The following is a 22,697-nucleotide window of genomic DNA, read 5'->3' on the forward strand; positions in this document are numbered from 1 at the left end:
CCCCCCCCCACCAAGCATTTGTTTGGCATTAAACAATCAGGATAAAAATGATGGGTTTTAGCTTTGTGGATTCCAGTCCAGGGAGAGGGGAAATTTGGAATCGGCTCTGATCAACATTTAATCTAATTATCTCCAGAACTAATTGAATGTCTGTTGAAATTTATTGCTAGTCACCAAGCAGCCTGCGTTGGCTGGGCTCAATGCAATAACGTGGTGTGGGAACAATCTGTCTCATACTTGGGGGCAATTGAGGCAAATGGAGCAGATGGCTGTTCCCTCACTCTCTCGCTCTGTTTGTATGAAGGGGTTGGCAGGTGTGTGGGGAGGTGAAGTTCCCCATTAATGCACCCGTGCCCCCAGTCTGTCACAGCTCAATGATGAGACTTCACATGCAGTCAGAGCCCTAAAGAGGAGATGCAAAGTCGGCTTCCATGCAGGGAACTCGGAAGCTGTAGGATTTGCCGCATTAACACAAAAGCATGTGTGTTACTTTGAGGCAGCATCTCACAGTGATGTTCAGTAGTAAAATGGAAAGGGGGTGCGTATTGTGTGCAACCTAGTAAGGGAAACCAGTTGGTGGTGGCGACTTCAAAGGGAGTTGGAACTTCCTGTGGAGCGGCTGCTTCGTTGCTACTGCCAATTTTCCTGCTCAGTGAAACAGGGCTGAGGTCCCAGGATTAGCTTTCACTTACCACTGGGTAAGAAAAGCAGACAGACAGCTCTGCCAGGGACCACCCAACCCCTTTTAACTCACTACAGTCTGATGGTTTGGGACTGGTGTATGTGAGCTCCCTCCAAATACGGTCCTACTACTGCTACTGCTTCTCTAGTAAGTGGTCACTGAATCAAATGCATGGCCAGCACTGGAGCAGGCCCAGCACCCAGGACACCCAGCAAGACCCTGCACAGAGGTGTTCCTGCTCCTTGGCTGGGCAGCGCCTTTACACCACCCGGCCTGCGGTCTGCTGATTACAGCACTTTGTTTCGACGTTCAAATCCCCATCTTCAAGGTGAGATTTGACCTTGTATCTTCTATTTCCAGCCAACTGCTTTAACCACCAGGCCCAGCACAAAATTCTACTTAAAGTTTTCTCTACCTCTCCTGTGGAAGCTGAATCACTGGGCAGCCAAAGATGACAGACATGGGGGGCCAGAAGTACAGCCAGTGCAGGTACGAGTGGCTCAGGGAGTGGTCTCTGACCTAGCAAAGAAAAGCCTATGGGGTCTAAGCCTTGTACTTGCTCCTGGCTGCAATAGGGCTATTTGTGTCTACCCAATGGAGCTGGGGTTTTGGCTGTAGCCATGTTGGTCTAAGGACATAGGCAGGCAAGGTTCTTTGAGTAGATGTGATATCTTTTATTAGACTGAGTAGTTGGAAAAAAGTTCTTCACAAACTTTCGGGTGCAGTCAGTCTTCATCAGGCATAGGGAGCCTCTGCTGGTCTGACTCCAAGGAATGAGAGAAGCTAAAAGTGTGGAGAGATGTCAGTGAGAATGGGAATAAGAAGAGATAAGCAAGACAAACAGAAAAGCAAGGAGGGGGAAGAGAGTGGGGGGGTGGAAATTAGAGGGAGACAGATAAAATACAAGGTAAAAAAGAGGCAGTCTGTGAAAAAGGGAATAGTTGGAGGTCAGGAAAGCAGGAATGGGAGAAGCTAAAAGTGTGACAGGATGTCAGTGAAAATATAAAAGGGTAGAAGTAGGAAAACAAAAGGCAAAGCAGGGGAGGGAGGGGGAAGATGATAGGGGACAAAAAGGCCAAAGGGAAAACACTACAGAGGTAATAACACAAGGTAAAAAAAAAAAAGAGGCTAGCAATAAAAAGGAAGTGGGCAGGGTAGTGGTGGAGGGGAGGAGAGAAAAGGGGGGAAGGCATGTAGGAGGTCAGGTCAGGCAGGTTGTAATGTATCATAAATCCAATGTCTATACTGAGTCCATTATTTTAATATTTTTAGTATCCAGTAGGTTGATGAAGTGAAGCTCGTAGGCTCGTCTACGAAAGGTATTTTGTAAATTCCCTTTGAGGATTAGAACTGAGATCAGAGAGGGAGTGATTGCTAGATTACCTGTCCTGTGACAGGTAATTGGATATTCTTGTCTTTGATGGATTTCTGGTGTGGGTTTATTCTGGTGCACAGTTGTTGTTTGGCTTCTCCTACATATTTTCCAGCAGGGCATTGGATGCACTGGATTAGAGAGATATTTCTGGAGGTGCAGATGTAGGATCCAGAAACGATGATGGTTCTGTTGTGGAGTGTAGTTATTGTTGAAGCTTTTCACTTGCCCTGCTGCTGTGTACTGTGGGGTGTATGTGGCTTAGGGAAAGCCTTCACAGGTACGATTCAAACACGTTAGAAGCAATTATGTTTTTTATGCCATGGGCTTTCAACAACTATGCAAATAAAGAGTAGGTTTCCTTACCTCGTTGGGTGCAATGCTATAAAGGCAAAGCCAGCCCTTCCATTAAATTTTGTATCATGGCATTGGTGTTTGCCAAAGACCTTTTAAAGCTACATTTGAGATGGGGGTGCACAGAGGGATACTGGTCTTGCCTTGAATACGCCACAGTATATGCAGGGATGCTAGGCCACTTGGATTGTTGGGTCCACATTACCTACCTCCATATCTGATCACACACAATGGAGCATTACAGACCAAAACATTGCACTTTGGCAGTGTACAAACCAGGCAGGAACTGGAGAGATGAGCTGCCAGTCAGACCTTGAGAATCCCACAGCAAAAGACAGCTGCTGTGCCCTACTCCTGCCATAGCAGTATAGCACTTGCAACTGGTCCTGCTCCTGCTCCAACTCCCTGGCTAAGTCCAGCCTCTTAATCCTGTGGTGGGGACAGAAGCCAGAGTTTCTACAAGAACAAGGAAACAATGCTCAGGGCACCCTGGCCTGCTACGCCCTGCCCCCACAGGCTTACCAACAGACATTGTACAGTAAACTAATCTCTATCACCTTTCCTTCTCCATTTGCCAGCATGTCTCTACAGAACAGAAAAAAGGGAGAAAACCTGGATCTTGTAAGGTTCAGCTGATGTCCCTGGAAGCCACCACAGCCTATTTGCTGACCCTGATAACAGAAAGGGCATTTTATTGCCTGCAGCACAAGGAAAGTATGAAGCATCTCAGGCCACACGATAAACCATTCTTCCAAACACAGGTGGTGCACCTACATTTCCTGTAACTAAATTCTTCTGATAAGCCTACCAGGGAATAGCCCTCACAGAGCTCCTAATAGCTTGAATCACTTATCAGAGTCAGATATGGCTTTACAGTACACGCACACACAACTTATTGTGGACCCCTAATAAGCTTCCTCCTTTCTGTTGACTCTCTTCTTTGTTTTGCCTCTCCTTTCGTCTCTTCCTACTTGGTGGTTTCTTTATCTTCTTAAGCCTAACGACCATAGACAGGCTGTCTCTGAGGCTTCTGTTCTTGTAGGAGCAGCTATTCTCTCTATGGTTATGTAGGCTGTCTAAGAACTTCACAATCAGATTACACTGACTAATACGATTTAATTCACAAAGCCCAGGACAAGCACCACTGTTGCTCCACTGTCATTTATGTATTAACACTCGGTTCACGATAGAGTGGAAGAGATGATCACAAGGTAAATTAAAACTGAAAGACAACATTAGACTATTAGATTTGATAGGAAAGCTTCAAGAAAGGACATCTAAGAGTTTTTTCCCCTCCCCCCAGGAACCCACAATTGGCCCTCTGTGGACCTGTTAACCACATCTTGCTAAACCAGCTGCTGTATTGCTAGAGGCACTATAATGAAAGCTACCAGTTACAACAGTGCTGTGTTTTAAAAATGTATTTGGGAAGGTCCATCAATCACCAGCTGCATCAGCTTCCAGGAAATAGTTCCTGAACAGTTTAAAAAAAAAAAAAAGGAGTCATTTCTAAAAGTTATATAGCTAGAATAAGATGTTCTCCAAATAACTTTCCATATAACTTTCATACAGCACACTTCCACACCCAAATATCTTCAGTTTTCAGATCAAGACTTTTAGCATTGCCAATAGATAGTGGTGTTCAAAACCATACTTATAAACATTTCCAGCAGGGGTCAGTGTTGGGACAAAATGGATACAGAGTTGTAAAGTGCAGGTAAAGAATTTCTCTAACAGAAAATATGTGAAACACTAATTGTTATCAACCTGCTGGCCATGGAGTACTATTGTACACATAGTCTTGGATAGTAGATAGCCATAATATACTTTTCTCCCCCCAGAGTTAAACAAAGAATAAGTCACTGCATCAGATTATTTATCCTTTAAGAGGTGGGGTTCAATAGCTGGTATGATTGGGTTAAGTCTGATAAAGTGAACTTGGTCTCACAAAATATACATCTCTGATTCACTTAGTGGATAAAGTGCAAATCTATTCTGCCTTCTAATCATTTGGTGGCAAGAGAGTAGGAAATAATTTGCTTGCATTTAGTAAACTGTAACCCCAGGTAGAAGTGGGCAGATGAAGCCTGTAGTGTGAGTGGCGCTACTGGCAGAGTTTACTGGTGAATCTTTTCAGCATAACAAGCCACCAAATTGGATGAAACTTCCACTTTTTCAAAGGTTTGCATTATCTGCTTTTATTATACTGGTGTAACCTGTAGTTATTGCCAGTCAGATGCATCCCTTTACTTAAACTCCCAGGAGGGGATCAATCCAGCGAGTGTGCTCAGAGCATACATCTGAGACCCACTACCAGGAGCAAACTTCCTCCAAAACTAAGGTACAGCTACTTGCTTTAAGACTAGGGAGGGGCCTTGCTTCAAAGGCTGCTTAGTCACCAAATCAAATGCATAATGCAAAATATACAACTTGTTCTTGGAGCAGGGACCAGAATTCAGGATAGCTCCTCTCAGCTGAGTTCCCTAACCCCTAGGACACGTAAGTATGTTCCCTCTTGTGCTCTTGGTACATTCCTGGGCAGTGGCCTGTGTGGGTTTGAATCCTTGCAGGTCAAGAAAGAAATGGAACCCCAGTGCCCCTGGGCAAATGTTCCAACTAGGCCAGTGGTTCTTAACCTTGTTAGACTTGGAAAATGCCAGCCCTGAGGTTTCACTTGTTTTCTGACTATGGAAGAATAATAGAGCAACCACAGCAAGTTAGGCAGCTTTTGATGCCCTGGATTCGTATTTGAAATCTCTCGGTTTATCTTGTGAAGCATGTGTAGGTGCTAATATGGAGCAGCACTCTACTTGACAAATCCCTGCACTAGGATGTTATGTAGAAGGTGAGAACCACTACCACCATCACATCACCCACACCATGTGAGCACACGCGTGCAAGTGACAGAGCGAGAGAGCAGCACACATGAATGCAGAAGTACCATTTCATGTTTCCAAAGAACGGATGTAGGTACGTACCTACCTTCAGAAGAGAGTCCCAGGCTGTAGATCTTAAGTAGACTAGTGCACTGCTGAGCCAGGCACCAAAGCTCTGAGTTGAGTGGGGTTCAGGGTTGTGCTCAGGGTTGCCTATGAACTTAGAAGCTAGATCTAGTAGAGTTTCCTAGAAGCTCAGTCTCATCTAAACATGTTAAAGAATTCACAGTGAGAAATATGGTGAAGTGAGGTGCCCAGTCTTAAGAGTAGCAGCAACTCAGGCTCCCCCACTTTGACCAAAGTAAAGGCTCAGAACCTGCCTCTAAGTATGACGCATTCCTGGGAAGACTATAAAAATGGTAGCCTGCCTGCTCTGTAAATCTGTTGCATTTTTCAATAGAAAGCACTAGCATGTTCTTTAAATACATCCCCATCTTATTTAAGTCATCACAGTGACTCTGAAGAAAACACATTCTTGCATATTCCTTCCATGCCTAATTTATTATATACTGACAAGCCAGAAAGAAAGTGATATTAAAAAGTTAGCCCCTGAATCAGTACATTTTGAGTTGAGAGGTGGTTAGGTGGGTTAGTCTAAGTCAGGCAGCAGAAAGTTGGGCAGGGTGGTGGTACCTTAGGGAATAACTAGTTCAGAGAGGTATGACCCTTTTGTAGGCAACAACCTCCTTCACCAGATGCTACAGATAGGCTGGCAGAAAGAGTTTATATAAAGGAAAGGGACAGGGGGAGGGAAAACTGTTACAAGAGGTAAACAGTAGGTTAACCAGCTTGAACCCTAAATTCATGTCAGTTGATCTAAAACTGCAGAAGAGTCTTATAACAGAGGAGGGAAGGGTGAACTTAACTCTGAATTTGTTCCCTTATTCCAGCTCTTCCCCCATTATTAGTGTAATTAAGTTTCTAAAGACTTGAACTCGATTATGTGAACCCTTGAGTTATTACCAATCTTGCCAAAGGAAGAAGGATATGTGTCTTTTGAACTGGCCTAAAGTGCTGCTCTAAGACAAGTTTTTGGTTAGTTCATGCAGACTAAATTTCTGGACATGAGAAAGTTTCATCCCAAACACACCAATCCAGTTCTAAGTTAGGAAGTTAAACAACCACTGACCTCACCACCAGCTGCTACCACTTAATCATTTGTTTTATTATAGAATTAGAAAAAAAAATAAAGTTGTCTGTACGCAGGGATTAAGTATAGTACAAAAGACATTCAGAGATTAGTTTGGACTCAGACAATTTATACAGTTGTTTTCTCTGAAGGCCATCTGATATAATAGCTTTTTAATGGCACTGTGTAGAAATTATTTTTTCCTTCAAACTTCATGAGGAAGCTTTCACTTTTTCTTCAATGCTTCAGTCAGTTCAGGAACCACCTGCAAATTTAAACAGCTCCATTAAGAGTTTATCATTGCAAATAAAATAGTCTGTGTTAAAACTGGAAAAGATAATTCCTGGAAACAGTTATAAAGACACAGCCTCATCAAAACCCACCAATTTGATATAACCAAGCTCTCATTTTCTGAGTCAAGAGTTCAGATGTAGAAGCTTCCCTGAATGTTTGTGATGTACAATGAATTTAGCTGTGCTGCTAAATTCCACTGCAGATCTAAATCTAATCTCAATCCAGTTAATGCAACTGTTTGGAGTAACAGAAATGTCTGATGTGCACCAAACCCCACAATTCCTATAATATAACTAAGCGTTGTCCATCTATAGATTTTTCCACCTATGGAATTTTAAAACAATACTATTGGGTGACTGTTTTTTAACTGAAAAATAGATGCAGCAGTGTTGCTCCTGTAAAAAAATTTTTAAAATGTTACGTCATTCTGGTAAAATTTCAAAAGACAGTGATAGGTTAGAGCCTGATGCAAAATTAGAACCATGTATTATTCCTTGACGGGCTCAAGATCTTTGCAATAATAGTTAAATTTCTGGCTTCCACCCTGTTAGGAATACCTAACTTGCTTCAACATTGCATAATGTAGGACTGACTCACTTGGAAACCAGAAAACTGGTTTCAATTTATCTAATTTTCAACAGCATTTTTTTCCAAATAGACAAGAAAAGTGATAGATAATAAGTAATCAGCCAGCCAGGCAAAAAAAGTTTAAAATTCATCTGCTACTTGGGATGCACGAAACCAGTAAATAAGTAATAAGAAGAGACATGGAAAAGGGAAAACTGATTTAACTAGCATTAAACAATCCTCTTAAGTGAGTCACTGCCAAAGCCTTGGCACCAGCTGCAGTTCTGCCACTTAAAACTCCAGCCTGTACTGTAATTCTGACCAGTACTAGAAAGTGCAGTTATGCATGTAAGCAGTTGGTGGATTAGATGATAGAATACACCTGAAAATCTATCCCAGCCACTTGGGTAAATATCAATTACCTTGTCTTTCAAGAGGCTGCAGGTTGCCCCAGCTCACAGAGATCCCAGCTGAACTCACCACTGATGAATATAGCCTCTCAATTATTTAAGAGATCTACATTTCCATTAGGTGGAAATAATGTGTTCGTACAAAATTTATTAAGGAAATTGTCTACATGTTGTTTCTTCCGAATGTCACTTTGTCTCCATCTTATTAAAAGGCCCATGTTTACTGCCGAGCCAGCAGGCATTAGTTCAGGAATGGCATTAAGTGCTGGCGGTGTTTCTGCTTGCTTTCCTCAGTGGACGTACTATGAGCTCATGCCAGTCATACAGAAAACATGCTACTAGATCCCCAAGTGTGACGTGCAGCGTCACTGTGAAGCTCTAGTAAACATTTAATATTTGAGCTTTTTCACATAAGGACAAACAGGTTTTACAGGAGACAGGCGTTCAAGGTGTAACACAGTTTATATACGCACGCTGTACCAAAGTAGAACTCTGTACACTTGCCCAAATTCAATGTAAACTCTGTTTATACATCAAGTAACTATATATCTATACATGTAGGAATTGTTCAGTATTTGGCTTTTTCCCTCTTATCTATAATTAGTGGGCTCAATAAAAAAGAAACCACTTTCAGTAACAGACATAAAAAAATGAAATGCCTTTGATATACAAAAATTAGGAAGCAAAGTTTCAAATCTGTCTTGGGGAAGTAGACTCCTTTTTAGAAAGTGTAAGACTACACTGTACAATGGTTGACACACCTTGGTTAAAGAGTTATTCGGTTTAGAAACAATGATGTCTAACAGACACACTGCTTAAGCACTTAGTACACAGGATGTTTTAATCCAAATATAACTAAATTCAAATTGAGGTATTTGGAGAAGACAGAAAATGCGGTAGAGGCATCAAATTCTCTTCCCTCCAAATAGCTTCTTTTTATGGGGATTTATTTTGAGGTCTGAATATCTGTAAGTCATTATATCCCCAGAACAGAGGAGTCTGGAAGGCAAACCAGACAAGAAATAGCAGGCAGCAGGCAAGAAACAGAACTTCTTAGAACTTGGCTTTCACAAAACTCAGACAAGGCTTGTCAAAGCAAGCTGGCTTTGCTGTAAGAGATGAAAGAAAGATGTAAAAGGCCCCAATTCAAAGCATTTAAGTCTAAGCACGTGCTGAATTATTATTAACATAAATGGGACTTAAGACCATGCTTAAGTGATTTGCTGAATTGGGGCCCATCAAGGCTACTCAGAAACATCATAATTTGCACGCTAGTTCTTTCTAAATGGAATGAGATTGACTTTAATACCGGACCATGATGGATTTGCCTCCAGTAACATGCAAAACAAACAACCTCCTCCTACAGCAAAGCACCAACAGACACATGCAGAAGTAGCTCAGACTAAATAAATAAGCAAGAGTTAAAACGCTAGCTAACATCTGTGCAGGGTTATACAATCCCTGTAAGTTCTGTGAGGGCAACTACAAAATGACGCTCCAGATCTGGAAAAGGTTTTTCTAACTGAAAAAAAAAGGTACTGACACAAATCAATGACATTTCTAAGAGAAAAACATGTTTCATTAAAAAAATCTGGTACTAAAAACTGTCCCTTAAACTACTGTTTTTCATACCTACCCTGTAAAAGAAACCAAGATATCTGACTTCTAAACAATACAGAGCTGGGCATGCAAGTATAGACAAGATCTCACATGGTACTGCTATACAGAAAGGGTCAAAGAACAAGAAATCATTAAGGAATTAGTTTAAAAGTAGTATGCTAGGAACAAAAATAATCCTAGCACCAGTACTGATCCACTCCTGGATAAAAATATTACAACTGTCAATAGCAACATAAAAAAGCACAAATCAGTAAATATTTCTGTTTGGTATTTGCAAAAAAATAAGACAGATGATGCAATCATACTGCAGGATGATGAAACACTTTCTGTTCCACAGTACGTAAGAAAGACGAAGAGCAGCTCCTAAAATCGAGTTCTTTTTAAAAATCAGCAAGTGCAGATAGCTCTTACAAAACACCTGCATGCAACTGGAGAGCTCTGCAGACTGAGAACGCTGATTCACCGACCATTTGGAACAGGGGGCAAGTTCTAGAAGATTGGAAGAATAGCTAATATTGTACCACTATATAAAAAAGAATAAAGAGGTGACCTGGGTAATTAATTATAGGCCTGTCAACCTGGCATTGATCCCAGGCAAAATAATGGAACAGCTAATACAAGGCTACTGCTTAAGATCTGAAGAAGGAAAATAATTCATGCCAATCAACATGGGTCTATGGAAAATAAATCCCATCTAACTTGTCACCTTTATCATCCAAACCTGTAATCTCATCAGAAAGAGACACTAGTGTGAATACAATTTGCTTGGACTCCTGTGTGACACTTAATTAGGTACCTTTTGATTATGAAGCTAGACCTATACAATGTAAATAAGGCACACATGAAGCAGGTTTAAAAACAGATGCACTGACAAGTCTCAAAATGGCATTGTCAAACAGGGACTCTTCATTGAGCAGAAGTGTTTCTACTGTGGTTCTTTCGAGTTTAGTTCATCACCCCAGATTTTGTTATTTTTTAATCAATAAATTAAAAGAAAATATAAAAAAGACAATTAGAAGTTTGCAGATGAAAAAAAAAGCATGAGGCAAGTGGTAATCAGTGAAGAGAATAGGTCACTGATATTGAGAAATCCAATTTTAGCATGTGAACTCCAAAGTGCTTCAGCCTGCAGAGATGAGGCAGGAAATAGGTTTATTAATCATCTATACTCTGTACTACATAGGAGCCCTAGTCCAGGAGTGGGCCTCCACAGTGCCAGGTGCTGAACAAACCCATGAAGACAAACATGTTTTATGGGAGGGGTGTCAAACTCATCCAGTCCTGTGGGCAAGGTCAATCCAAGACCCAGGGACCAGATCTTTGACACCCAAGTTTTACAGGAACCTTTGACTAGGCAATGTCCTCTTAATCTTTCAATAAACTGCTTTATCTTTTCAGTGGGTATGTGTCTACACGAGACATTTACTGTGGAGCAGACTAGCTCCACAGGAAATATCTTGCGTCTACATGTGCAGCCCCATTAGGCAGCAGGAAACGAATTAACTCCACCAGCCCCACACCGGAGTGCCCTCGTGCCCCAGCCAGCCCCTGCACAGCATGTTGAGCTGGGTAGAAGCAGCCCCAGGCTGGCAGGTTGACCCCCTGCCCCTCTGCCAGCTGGGGCTGCTCAGACACAGCGCAACGTGCTGCGATCCTGGGTGCACAGGTAAATGCAGTACCTGGGAGCAATAAACTGATGAAATATGCGCCAGGGTTTATTGCTGCATTCTAATAGTATGTGTAGATGCACCCAGTTAGACTGGTTTTAGGACTCTGTATCCACAAAAGTTAGCTCTGTAACAAACTCCTGTCAGTTTTGCTATTCAAGTAAAAATGATAATCTAAGACTCAGGTGGGGACAGTTAGCTATAAAGTATCACATTTTAGTTTCTTAACAAAAAAACATTAAGCACCCAGTACTTTAAGTCTGATTTAATACAGTTTTCTTAAGTGGCTTTGTAGGTGGATCCTTTGGGTGTGAGAGTTCCAACTAGGATCAGCATAATTTAAATAGTAATATTATACATCTCTGAAGAGATCAGATATATGACAAACAAAACGGAGCAGGAGGAACCTGTATACCACTGTACAGTACCAAGGGTACAACTAAAAGAGGGGACTACACAAATTTCATGGTTACTGATCAGTTTTCAATGCTTGAAGCTATATTCAGAGAGATGAAAGAAAAACGTTTGTACAATTATCAGGACTGTTTCTTATGTATGTTGGAAAGGGGAGGCTAATACAAAGAGACTCTCATTCATTCAGTATCTTCCTACTCCCCATGCTTACATAAGTTGTTTTTTTCCCCAGTACAGAGCTATGTTCCTAAATACACCTTCAAAATTTCATGTAGGAGAGAGACCTTAAAAAAAGTATGCATCATTGATCACTATTAATAAGATCCCTGGCCACTGGGTGTGAATAAAACCAAACAATTCTGCTTGGGGGTGGGGGAGAGAGGTAGGAGAAGTCAGTATGAGTTACTGTGTACTGTGGGCTAGGAGTGGATATAGATTAAATGGTTACAACGATCAGCTGAAGCATGCTCCTATACAGTAAAGTCATTCTCCCTTTAAATAGTATAATTATACAGCAGTTCACATTCTGAGGAGATATTAAAGTGATATTTCTTTTAATCAAGGTTAGGCTTACCTTAAATAAATCTGCTACCAATCCATAATCTGCCACTTGGAAAATTGGAGCCTCTGGATCCTTGTTAATGGCAACTATGGTCTGAAAGTAGAAACAAAACAAGTCTAACACTCACAGATGTAGATTATAATTTTCTGATGGATGAAAAGTACCTTAAATTCACTCCTGAATACTAGGCATTATAGATATAGTCAAGTGCATTTAACAAATGCTTCCCATCTCTGCCTCAAAAATAAGATGAGTCGTTTCAAAATGAGTTAACAATAACAGAAACGTTTGTTAAATTCTGACTAATCCCTGCTCTTTTAAATGGTCTGTCATCTGAAGCAGGAAAAAGAAGAAAAGTACTTTAAATGCCGCTAGTAAAAGATCATCCACAAAATAAACGGCCATACTGTTTAATAAATGAGAGAGAAAGAGACATTTTAAAAAAGAATCTTAAAGCCACATATTAAGGACCTTAATTTTATGTGGGTAATATCATTTAGTTCTGCCATTAAATGGCAGAGAATTATATACTATTACAGTTGCATTGATAAATTCAGTCTTGTCTTCTGGAAGCAAGTCTGTACTTCTAAATCAAATAATTTAAAAAAGGTTTGTGATAGCTTCCACAAGAATGACTGTGGGTGTCATGATGTATAACGTACAGAGACTGGGAGAGCTCTACAGGGACAGAATACTACACAGCTCATAAAATAAACCCTATACTGGTTATGGTTATAGCCACAGAAATCTGCTACCTCCCTATCAACCCAAGCACTGCCAATTCTAAACCCCAATTCAAAGCAATGAGACTTCACAGAAGTATTCTAACCCAACATTTCCTTCATACATTTATTTGTTATTTCAAGAAACCATTCAAAGTTCTCAGGTTTTTTTCCCTTTCTCCACTATAAGTGGCTGTCCAACAAAATTAATGATTTGGTAGGGTAAATCCAGTTTTAATAACTAAGAAAAAAGGTTAGCAAACCTTGTGTTTCGAAACCCACAGAAATAGTTTTCCTTCACAGCTCATTTGTATTCTGACTGCCTATAAAGAAATACCTACAGCAGAGCCCCACACGCCCTCTCTCCTGCTTGTTAGTGAGGAGCAATGACTATTTCAAGACTACCACTTTTGAAATATTCCCTATGATTTAAGTTTCATTACTGTGGCTAACTGTGACAATTATAATGAAACAGATGTACAAAAATATGCTACCAACTGTACACTCTAGAAAGCAGTATCCAATCTGTGATACTTGAGATGGTTCATTCACAACCAGATAAAAGTTTTCTTTAAGCGTATTCCCCGAGACCTGGCCTGTGAGTTTTAACCTGAAACGTCTGAATCAGAACGCAGCCTTGAGAGCAGCTGATGTTCACACATCCTGCTGGCTGCCTGCAGTATCGCAGAGCAGGGAAGACCATGCTTTTCCTCCCCTAGTTTATGAAGGCTCCCAGGAGGGCAGGGCAAGCAGCAGAGTAACTGAGGGGGGGCAACCAGGGCAGAAGCCCCAGGCACCAATTTGGGTAGGGGAGGGGAGGGGAGGGAAAGGGGGTTGCTGCCACAGCTGCCCCTGCAGCTGCAATCACAGCATCAGCTGGAAGTTTCTGCTACCGCTGTTTATGTCAGCTGTGTGCCCAGGACAGCTAAGTTGGTACACCTCTGAGGACAAGAACTGGATTGGTTCTGCTTGAGCCCAGGGACACGCTTCAGTCATATCTAGCTGCCCAATGCAGGCACGCAGGGCAGCCCAGGAGAAAGGAAATGCAGTTATGGTTCCCCAGTTTTTGGCTGCAGGCTGGCAAAGGTTAGAGCTCATGGGAGCTTTATCTTGTGCCAGCTGGCAACATTCCCCATGAAACCATATGCCAGATGGAGACTGACAGAGTACAGCACGCTCTGTCCACTCCCTCTCTACCTAAGACTGCCAAGAGGGAAGCCGAGGAGCTGACCTGTCCTGGTTCTACGCCTGCATTAACACCCCAAATTTGATGGGGCCCCAAACACTTGAGGGTGGTTTTTGCTTGTGCGCCTTCACTTTCTTGAAAGCCTTTTGTTGGCTACGGCTGCTCTAAAAGAAACATGAAAATATTATCTAATAGGAATTCAGAAAAATAATTGTGCGTGGCTCTTTGAAAAGAAGGATGTACCTCACCATAAACTTGGCTTTGTAAAAAAACAGCTCAGTTTCTCCTATAACTTACATAGCTATAACTACCCAATATTTCTTAGTCAAAACTACTTTTCCATATTATACAGTCTGTTTCTTGATGGTAGACTGAAAAATATAAGTCTCAATAATAGCCAAACAGGCAATCAACATCTCTTTTCTTCCCACTCGCTTAAAGTTCTTACAATAAATGCTTTTGAAATGTATATCCAATATAGAATAAATTGCTTCTATCCTGCCAAAATATACAACACATTATATCTGCTACCCTGTACAATAAGCAGAACCTACGTTTCCTAATAGCGTGTAATCAAAAATAGATGGTATTTGATAGCCTTATGGAAGCAAATACAAAGTTGTACTGTGATCATTTTACAGAGTCTGTCATCTAACCATGAAATACCAAAGGGTTCACCTAGGTGGTATCTTCTGAGGAGCACCAAAAGAAAAACACCAGATCATTTAAGGTTTTTCAACTCTGTTGGTCTATCCATTGAAGCACTTCTGCTTAGGCAACAAATTTAAAATCTAACCTGTAACTCTGATTAGTAGCTTTGAAACTTATTTTAGTCACTGGACTTCCTTGAGATATTTACACAAAGATGACAATCTGACCTGCCTATGAAGTAGGTAAGATTTAGCCAATAAAGTTAAATCTCTTGGAAAAGAAAGACATAAACAGAAAACAACCTAGATACTGCTGGTCTCCTGGAACACTATTTTTCTACCTTGTTAGAAAAGAGCAAATAAATTATACATTTGACTCAGAAAGCTTCTAACTACTTTTGAAAACATTTCCTTAAGTGTGCAAGTTCACAATGCCAGATAATTCACAGCATAGGGGAAACATTCACTCAAGAGACGGTTGCCATGGTTGCATAATTTTCTTTTTACATTTATATAAATTTGATCTTTTCAGTAAATACAGTACACCTACCCGCTTTTGCTAAAAACAGAAGTGGGTCAAAGTTCAAATAAAAGTGAGATGCGGGATCTCTGTAATTCTGGACTAGTCAAATATGTATTTTTTTTAAAGATCTTAACCATGAAAAAGTAAAATCAAGTTTCCAATATCACTGTTAGTCTCGAGGTACCGCATCTTAATTACACAGAAAGATGTATGACATAGATACAAACACTAAGAAGGATGAGACCAAATCATAATGCATACAAACTTGCTTAGTGATCAATGGGAAGTAGGGATTTTTAGTGCAGTGTGGGCCAGCACAGGGGGCCCACCCACCAACGGGATGGGTCCAGCCCATGGGCCATATGTTTGATACCCACATTGTAGTCAATATCTGGCTGCGATCCAGCCCCAGAATGTCCAGCGTTTCAATTTAAAATGCACACACCAACTCATAGTAGTCAAAGAGTGCAGAACCTGCTACTGCATAGCTTGGCTTATGCTAAGAGAACTGCTCGTTATTTAACCAAGCTAAAATTTGTCATTGGTCAAATGTAAAACAGAAAACATATGATCCCATCAATATAAACAGTGGCAGACACACAATGAGATTTTAATTGTTTTATGAGGTGACCACATTTCAGCAGAATGCCAAAGCAGAAACACACATTTGAACTGGCTTGAGTAGACTCCTGAAAGGGTTTTAAAAAAGTAAATGCCTCCCTCTCCTTCCACCACTTTTTTTTTTTTTTTTTTTAATTACTTGGGAAAAAAATAAAACATAAGCATTGCATTTTAGGCATTGTTATTAAGGTTCAGCATGGATTGGACACACACAATTTCAGTTTTACCTGGAGCATTTCAGCTACTAATGAGTTAAACCTTTTAAAGTTTTATTGCCATTTTATAATAGGTTTCCATTTGAATGGGTAAATGCAGGAATGTCAGAGGCATCTTTTACTTTATGGAATAGTAAGTCCATAATTCAAACTGCATATTGTCATGCATGAATTAATGTGTCAGTTTCTGAAATGTATGTGAGTGGGCAATTGTACAGAATTCAGGTATGAAATTTGTTTGCACAATATCTCAATTACTTTTTTCTACTAGATGCTTTCTAAATTTTTGCAACATACCTAATTTAGGGGCAGCTTGCTATTAAAATGCTATCACAGTATTTAATGCAATAAGGTTTTGAGAGTGGACATTTTTAGCATAACAGAACAATCCAATATTCCAAAAAATTTGGAAGAAATTTGTTACTGCAATCTACATTTTGACAAAAAAAATACTCTTTCCTCTTGTAGACTTTTCTAATGCATGTGATTCCGTACCTTGCTGTCTTTCATTCCAGCTAAATGTTGGATTGCTCCTGATATTCCAACAGCAATATAAAGTTCCTAGAACAACAAAAATCATTGTTAGGGTCACAAATACAGTTTTAATTAAACATTTGCAATTTTTAACAAAACCATTACTGTATACTTGGGTTACTGTTACAGTACTTGCTTGTACAAATGACTAAAATTCAGGACAGCAATTGTGTTATAGCCATGAGATAAGCCAGTATTTCAGGGACAAGGCTTAGGTCTCGTTCTCCTGCCCAGATTCAAGGTATGACATAAAAGAAGAATGTTTAAAAAAAAAAGTGTGGCACATCTACAGAACACAAGGTTCTGTATACATGAGACATTTGAAGCGGTCTATGCATATTGGCTGCTTATAGATGTGGGGGAAAAAACAAACAAACCAAGAAAAGCACTTTGCTTTAACCTTGGCGCACCCCTGAACCGAACACAGTGCATGCCCAGAAATGGCATAGCATTAGTTTGACCTGGCTTGCCCACGGTCTGTATAAATCACGTACTTCAGCAGGGGTTTTTTGGTGCTTTTTTCTAATAGCCGATCGAATCAGCTATAGATAGAAACGCCAGAAAGCCCCACTGAAGTGCCCAATCTATATGGACACTGGGGAGCTGGGCTGAACTAATGCGCTTTCTCTCCTGATAAAGAGCTGTTTTCTTTTTGTTTTTTCCATGTCTGTCAGTAGCCTATGGTGCTGCAATCCATTCCACTCCTCATATGCAGGATAAACCTTGTCACCATTAAATAGGATCTTGGATATTTCCAAAGCCAAAATTCACCAAGACTGTATGGAGGGCAAAACTGATTGTGAAAGAGACTGCTTGCAGATGTTTAAAAAAAAACAAAAACAAAAAACAACCCTCCCCCCAAAAAAGAAAAAACTGCTTTACCAAAAGAAACAGTGCATTACTTCGACTTGGCTCCGTGGCGTCTGTATAGATCGGGCACTTCAGTGGGGCTTTTTGGCGCTATTATCTAAAACTGATTCAATCGGCTATTAGATAAAAATGCCAAGAAAGCCCCCCTAGAGTGCGCAGTCTATATGGACATTGGGCAGGCCAGGTCCAACTTACATGCTACCTCTTCTGAGCATGTGCTGGGCTCAGTGTGGGAACACGCCAAATTTAAAGTAAAGTGCTGGGGTTTTTTGGTTATTTGGGGGGGAGGGAGGGATTTTTTTTGTTTTTTTAACATCTGCAAGTAGCCAGAGTTATCAGGTAAAAAACCCACACATACCCAATTGATATGTGCTAAGATGATCAAGATGGTTAATGCAGTCACTACAATATACAGTCACAACTCACAAAAAAATTGGGACTTTTTGCTGGAGATTTCAAATAGTTCATTAAACAATCAAAACTGAGCAACACTGATGTTTATTCCTTTATACCATTACAGACTAACTGGGCTTGTGCAATTTGCACCTTTAGCAGGAGTCTCATAATGGTTATACCAATTCTAGATGTCCCAAATCTCTACAGGAGCGCCCCTGCTCATGACAGCTTCTAAAAACAGCTTAAATGTAGGGATCCTTGGGAATGACGGGGTAATTCTGGCCAAGGATGCAGCAAGGGAGGCCAGGCCAATCTGAAGATAAGGGAGGACTGGACACTGAAGAAGAACCATAGAAATAAGAACCCAAGAAAGGGATCATCAAAAAAATGTTTAGAAGGTGAGAAAAACTTATAATGGGGGAAAAATAGAAATAAAAAGTTACAGTGGGTTCACTCCCTTTTCAGAAGAAAAAGAAATGGAAGGAGAAAGAAGAAAAGGAAAGAACAGATTTAAGGTTAGAAAAAATATACTGAATAATTCTTTACTGATTTGAAGTGGAGTACTACCTACTACTGAATTACACATGACTCCCTCCTGCAGCCAAATCTCTTTATAGATATGCCCCCCCATTTAAATATTATACTCAGCTTAACTTACAGAACTTGACAAGACTGATCAAGCCAGATATTGTGAATTTGTGCTGAAAATCTATTCAAATTTCAATTAGAAGTATGATCACTGCAGCCCAGACAAAAATCCATACAGTAGTAACATTTTACAACCAAGTTCTAGAAATATTCAACTAAGCACCAAGAGTTTCCTTCCTTGTTCCTTTTGTGCTAAAAAGTTCATAAAAAGAATTGGTTATGCACACTGATAAACCCCAATAGTTTTATTCTAGCTTACTGATTTTTTTTATCAAACAGCATCCCTTTTTATGTTACTAGTTATAGAAAAAAAAACATAGCCAGTCATGCAACCAGAAACCCCACATCCTCCAACCCTCTTCCCAAAAAACACTGGATACATTTCCCGATACTCCCTTGTAATCATGATTTAGCTCCAAGAAGAGACATGTTCACATATTATAAAACCCACAACAAATTATCTGGCAACTTTAGTAGTAAACACAGCTCACAGGCCAAAGACATGGTATGGAGACCCCTAGATGCGGTCCTCAAAGTTAAAAGCTGAAGCACTGCAGTAGAGCAGTGTGGGGTAAAAAAGCAGTACCTTTACCTGCACTGTATGTATCTTGCAGATTGAAAACAATTTCAATCTAGATTAACGTTAAAAAAATGGGAATGCAAGACAATACATCTAAATGGTCAGCGGCCATATCTACACAAGACACTGACTGGGCAGAAGCGTTGCATGGCAAAAACCATGATGCGATGCTACTGAGCAGTAGTATTAGGCTACTGCACAGTAATGTCACAAAAAAGTGTTCATCAGCAGTACTGCGCAGTAACTCAGGTTACTGTGCAGGTTACAACTCAAGTTACTGAGCAGTCAGTGTCTCATGTAGATGTGAACAGTGTATACCTATCTCAGAAAAACCTCTCTCTCTCTCTTGGGTTAAGACATCCAGCTTACAGTCAACCCAAACATAGGAGTATTTTCAATTTATAAAGGGCAAATGGTTGCTTCCTTAAGACCAGATAAGTGTAATCGTTATTGTTTAACCACATAAAAGATTTTCATTTTTCACCAATTCATTCATAAGGAAGACAGACAACGAGCAAATGGCTAGAAGACAGGTCTGTCTGCTAAACTATCATTTCTCAATTCTTCTGTTTCAAACTACCCTAAGGAAAAATATTTACTTAAAACAAGCTAGATTACAGAAAAGTTAGTTTAGAGCACCTATATTACAACGTGGAAAGGGTACAGCATATAAGCTTTCACATTTTTAAAGCCAAACCATGTTCTGGTTCAAGTTAGCACTTACAGGACGGCAAACTTAGAGGGATCCAAAACACAAAAGTGATGACTTTTATGTTTTCTCTTTCTACTCCTCATAGCACAGCGTATAATTCTTACTGAAATACAAGAAGCACACAATGCTGGCCCTTGTCTATGTTAATTTAACCCTTTCCTTTTGAAATGCAAACAATACACCAAAGTAAGTTATCTACACATGAAAGAACAGCTATACAAAAAAGGATGTTCCATACAGAGTAATAAATAAGCAAGTGATCACATACAGCCCTCATCTTTGGCCAAATGCCTTTTCTAATCCCCTACTGTCCATTAGTATGTCCCAACTTCTAAAATGTGTAAATCTCATTATAGTCTCATTGTGCTCCAGTCACAATTTTACTAAACACGAAACAAAAACTTCAATTTTAACCTTCAAGGCTTTAAAAAAAATTCTCTCATTTGAGACCTAGATCAAATTTAAATTCTGTAAATCAAAACACCCTTTTGATACTTGTTTGATATACATACAAAACCCTTCCAACTTTCATTGCTGCTCCTCCTCCAGTAGGTAGTATGGGAGAGCACTGCATGAGCCACACACTTTGAACATTTTATCCCTCATACTTCCGAAGGACTTTTACATCTGTAGGTTCTGGGGACAAAAGGCCTTCTCCTTGGATGTCTACATGCAGCCCAAGAGACTCCCAAATCCCTCCTGGTTACCACACCAGGCTCTCTAATCTTGATCTCTGACATCTTATTAAAGACTGGCAATGATAAGACAGGGACACCACACCCCACTCACAAAGGTTCACTAGTCTTTGTAACACCCATTTCCCTGTAACTAAAAGACAACATTCCCCCTCTCAGCCTTCAAGTAAGCTGGGGTTGGTTTATGGGCTCCAAGGCCCCAAACTAAAAGTTGCATAGTAGAAATTAAATCAAGGAAATAAGGCTTATTATAAAAGTGTGGCCTTACTTAGGGAATGATGCATCCCATTTTTGCCAGGTCAGTCCAATTTTTAAAAATCTGTTCCAAGAGTCCTGTTGAAAATAGGACAAAAGCCTTCATTTAATAAAACTGATGAGGCACCTGGGACAGAGCCCCAGTCTCCAGCATCCCCTGCTCCCTCACTGGCAGCTCTCCAGACATGCACATTACACACACTTCATTCCTTGGCACTAGGACTAGACTAGGGGTGAGAAATAAGCTCACCCCTAGTCTAACCACCTCTCAGCATGTTTTGCCTAGAAAGTCCTGCATATGGCTTACTTTCCCACCCCCCATCTTTTTTTCCCCTGACTTTGACTATGCTACTAATGTTCTGTTCTTTCTTCTAAAATTACATTTTACAGGTCAAGCTTAGACACCAGTGCTCCTACACACCAACTTCCTTCTTTAAAGTAACTCCCATATGAATTGAGAACACTCACTTTAATGGAATATTTTATTCTACCAGGTTCCAGTACATGAAAAACCTGACTGTTATGGTCTGATGCCAAATAAGTCAAATTCCACACCCCTTCCCTCCCCACCTACCTCTCTGGGCACTGAATTAAAAGGTCAAGACAAACGTGAAGAGAAAATGTATTTGTTTTTGCCAAATCAGTATTCAAAATTCACATTCACTGAGTTCAAATAGTAATGTTTACACATGCCTCAATCCAGAATCTGCTTTCCCACATGTCCTGGAAGTGGCCTGCAACACTAGAACTTTGGGTGGAGGTTCAGGAAAAAGTCTTTGTGGCTGTTCTCTTTCTGCCTTTAAAGCTGTTATACAAATCCATCTTTGACACAATCAAGCACTGAGCCAGCAGATCCTGCAGCAATGCTACTAGTAAAACAACAAAATGAAATATTGCCCAGGGCAAAGGTTTAAAAAGAGGAAGCAAAAGTTAGGCCCTTTAATAAGCAGCCAGATTTTCAAATCTTGTTTCAAATCCTGGGATTTAGGAGCCTACATCCGGCTTTAGGTTCCTACATTTGAAAAATCTGGTTACAAATTTATCAGGTAATATAGGTAATCTGGCCTAAAGACAGAGATTTATTAAAAAAAGAAAGGATTGAAACACATGTGGTCTTTATTACTGACAATTTTGCAAACAGACATTCTTATACATTGCATGAATCTTCATGATGCTGGAGTCTGTCCTTTGTCTGTTCTTTGCTTTTCATTTTCAATGCAAAATGTAGGGCTTTTTGGCAAGAAAAAAAAAACATATCTAAAATATTGGTGCTAACTCTTACAAATGAAGCCAACTGCAGTTTAATATTTTTTTAATTAATCTGAAGGAGGCATTTATAAATAAATACTCAAAAACATTTATGAATATTTAAAAAGTAGTTTATGTAGCAAAGGTTGTAAAAAGTACAATCACTATGTAAGCTCAGAAGCAAATATGAAGTGTTTGTTTTTAAAAATGCCCTAAAATTCATGTTTAAGAATTAGTACAACTGGTTCAAAATGTGATTTGGGAAAAACAAAACAAAACATCTTTATGAGATTAGAGAAGTGCTTTATTCAGTCATTTAAAAAGCCACTCAATTATCAGGCTGAACTGCAGAACATAGAGATCTACTAATGATAGGCAGGTTAATGTAGATGGCATGTGCATACATAAAAAGAGAGGACTTTCCAATATAACTTGCATCCTTCTCAGAATATCTACACATTTTTTACTTGTGGGTTCTGACATCAAAATTACTGTACCAACCCAAAAGTGGTATTTAACCTCCATTATCACCATTCCCATAGCTTTTCATTTATTATGCCAATTAAAGTTTTCCTTATAGCTTTACATACTCCTGGAGTTTTTTCACTTTTCTAGAAAAGTATTTCCAGAAACACTGACAAAGACTACACGGAAAAAAGGTGGATAATTAATGGTATATTTCTTTTTGAGTTTAAAAATTGTATAAAATAGATGTCAAGAAAACTTGCATACGGCTATAAGACCCATCCAAATTCTACACATATGTATCAAACTATACAAGAGATCATATTAATTATGATCTCTCACTCACTTTTTATGGAACAGATTACTACTT

The 22,697-nt window shown here is 39.9% G+C and overlaps 1 protein-coding gene across 8 annotated transcripts in view; it reads right to left on the minus strand.

The window, feature by feature from the left end:
- Positions 1–6,488: 6,488 nt before the first annotated feature.
- ETFA (electron transfer flavoprotein subunit alpha) overlaps positions 6,489–22,697 on the minus strand; it is a 51,673-nt gene continuing 35,464 nt past the window's right edge. For all 8 annotated transcript variants that reach the window (XM_006027224.3, XM_025208403.1, XM_025208398.1 and 5 more), the window contains 3 exons: positions 16,420–16,485; positions 12,020–12,100; positions 6,489–6,738 (listed from right to left, as the gene is read on the minus strand). In XM_006027224.3, the coding sequence (XP_006027286.1) occupies positions 6,700–6,738; positions 12,020–12,100; positions 16,420–16,485 (186 nt within the window). In that variant the 3' untranslated portion in view covers positions 6,489–6,699. The remainder of the gene's footprint in view (positions 6,739–12,019; positions 12,101–16,419; positions 16,486–22,697) is intronic.

The sequence above is a fragment of the Alligator sinensis genome, unplaced genomic scaffold (assembly GCF_000455745.1).
Source record: "Alligator sinensis unplaced genomic scaffold, ASM45574v1 scaffold954_1, whole genome shotgun sequence".
Lineage (NCBI taxonomy): Eukaryota > Metazoa > Chordata > Crocodylia > Alligatoridae > Alligator > Alligator sinensis.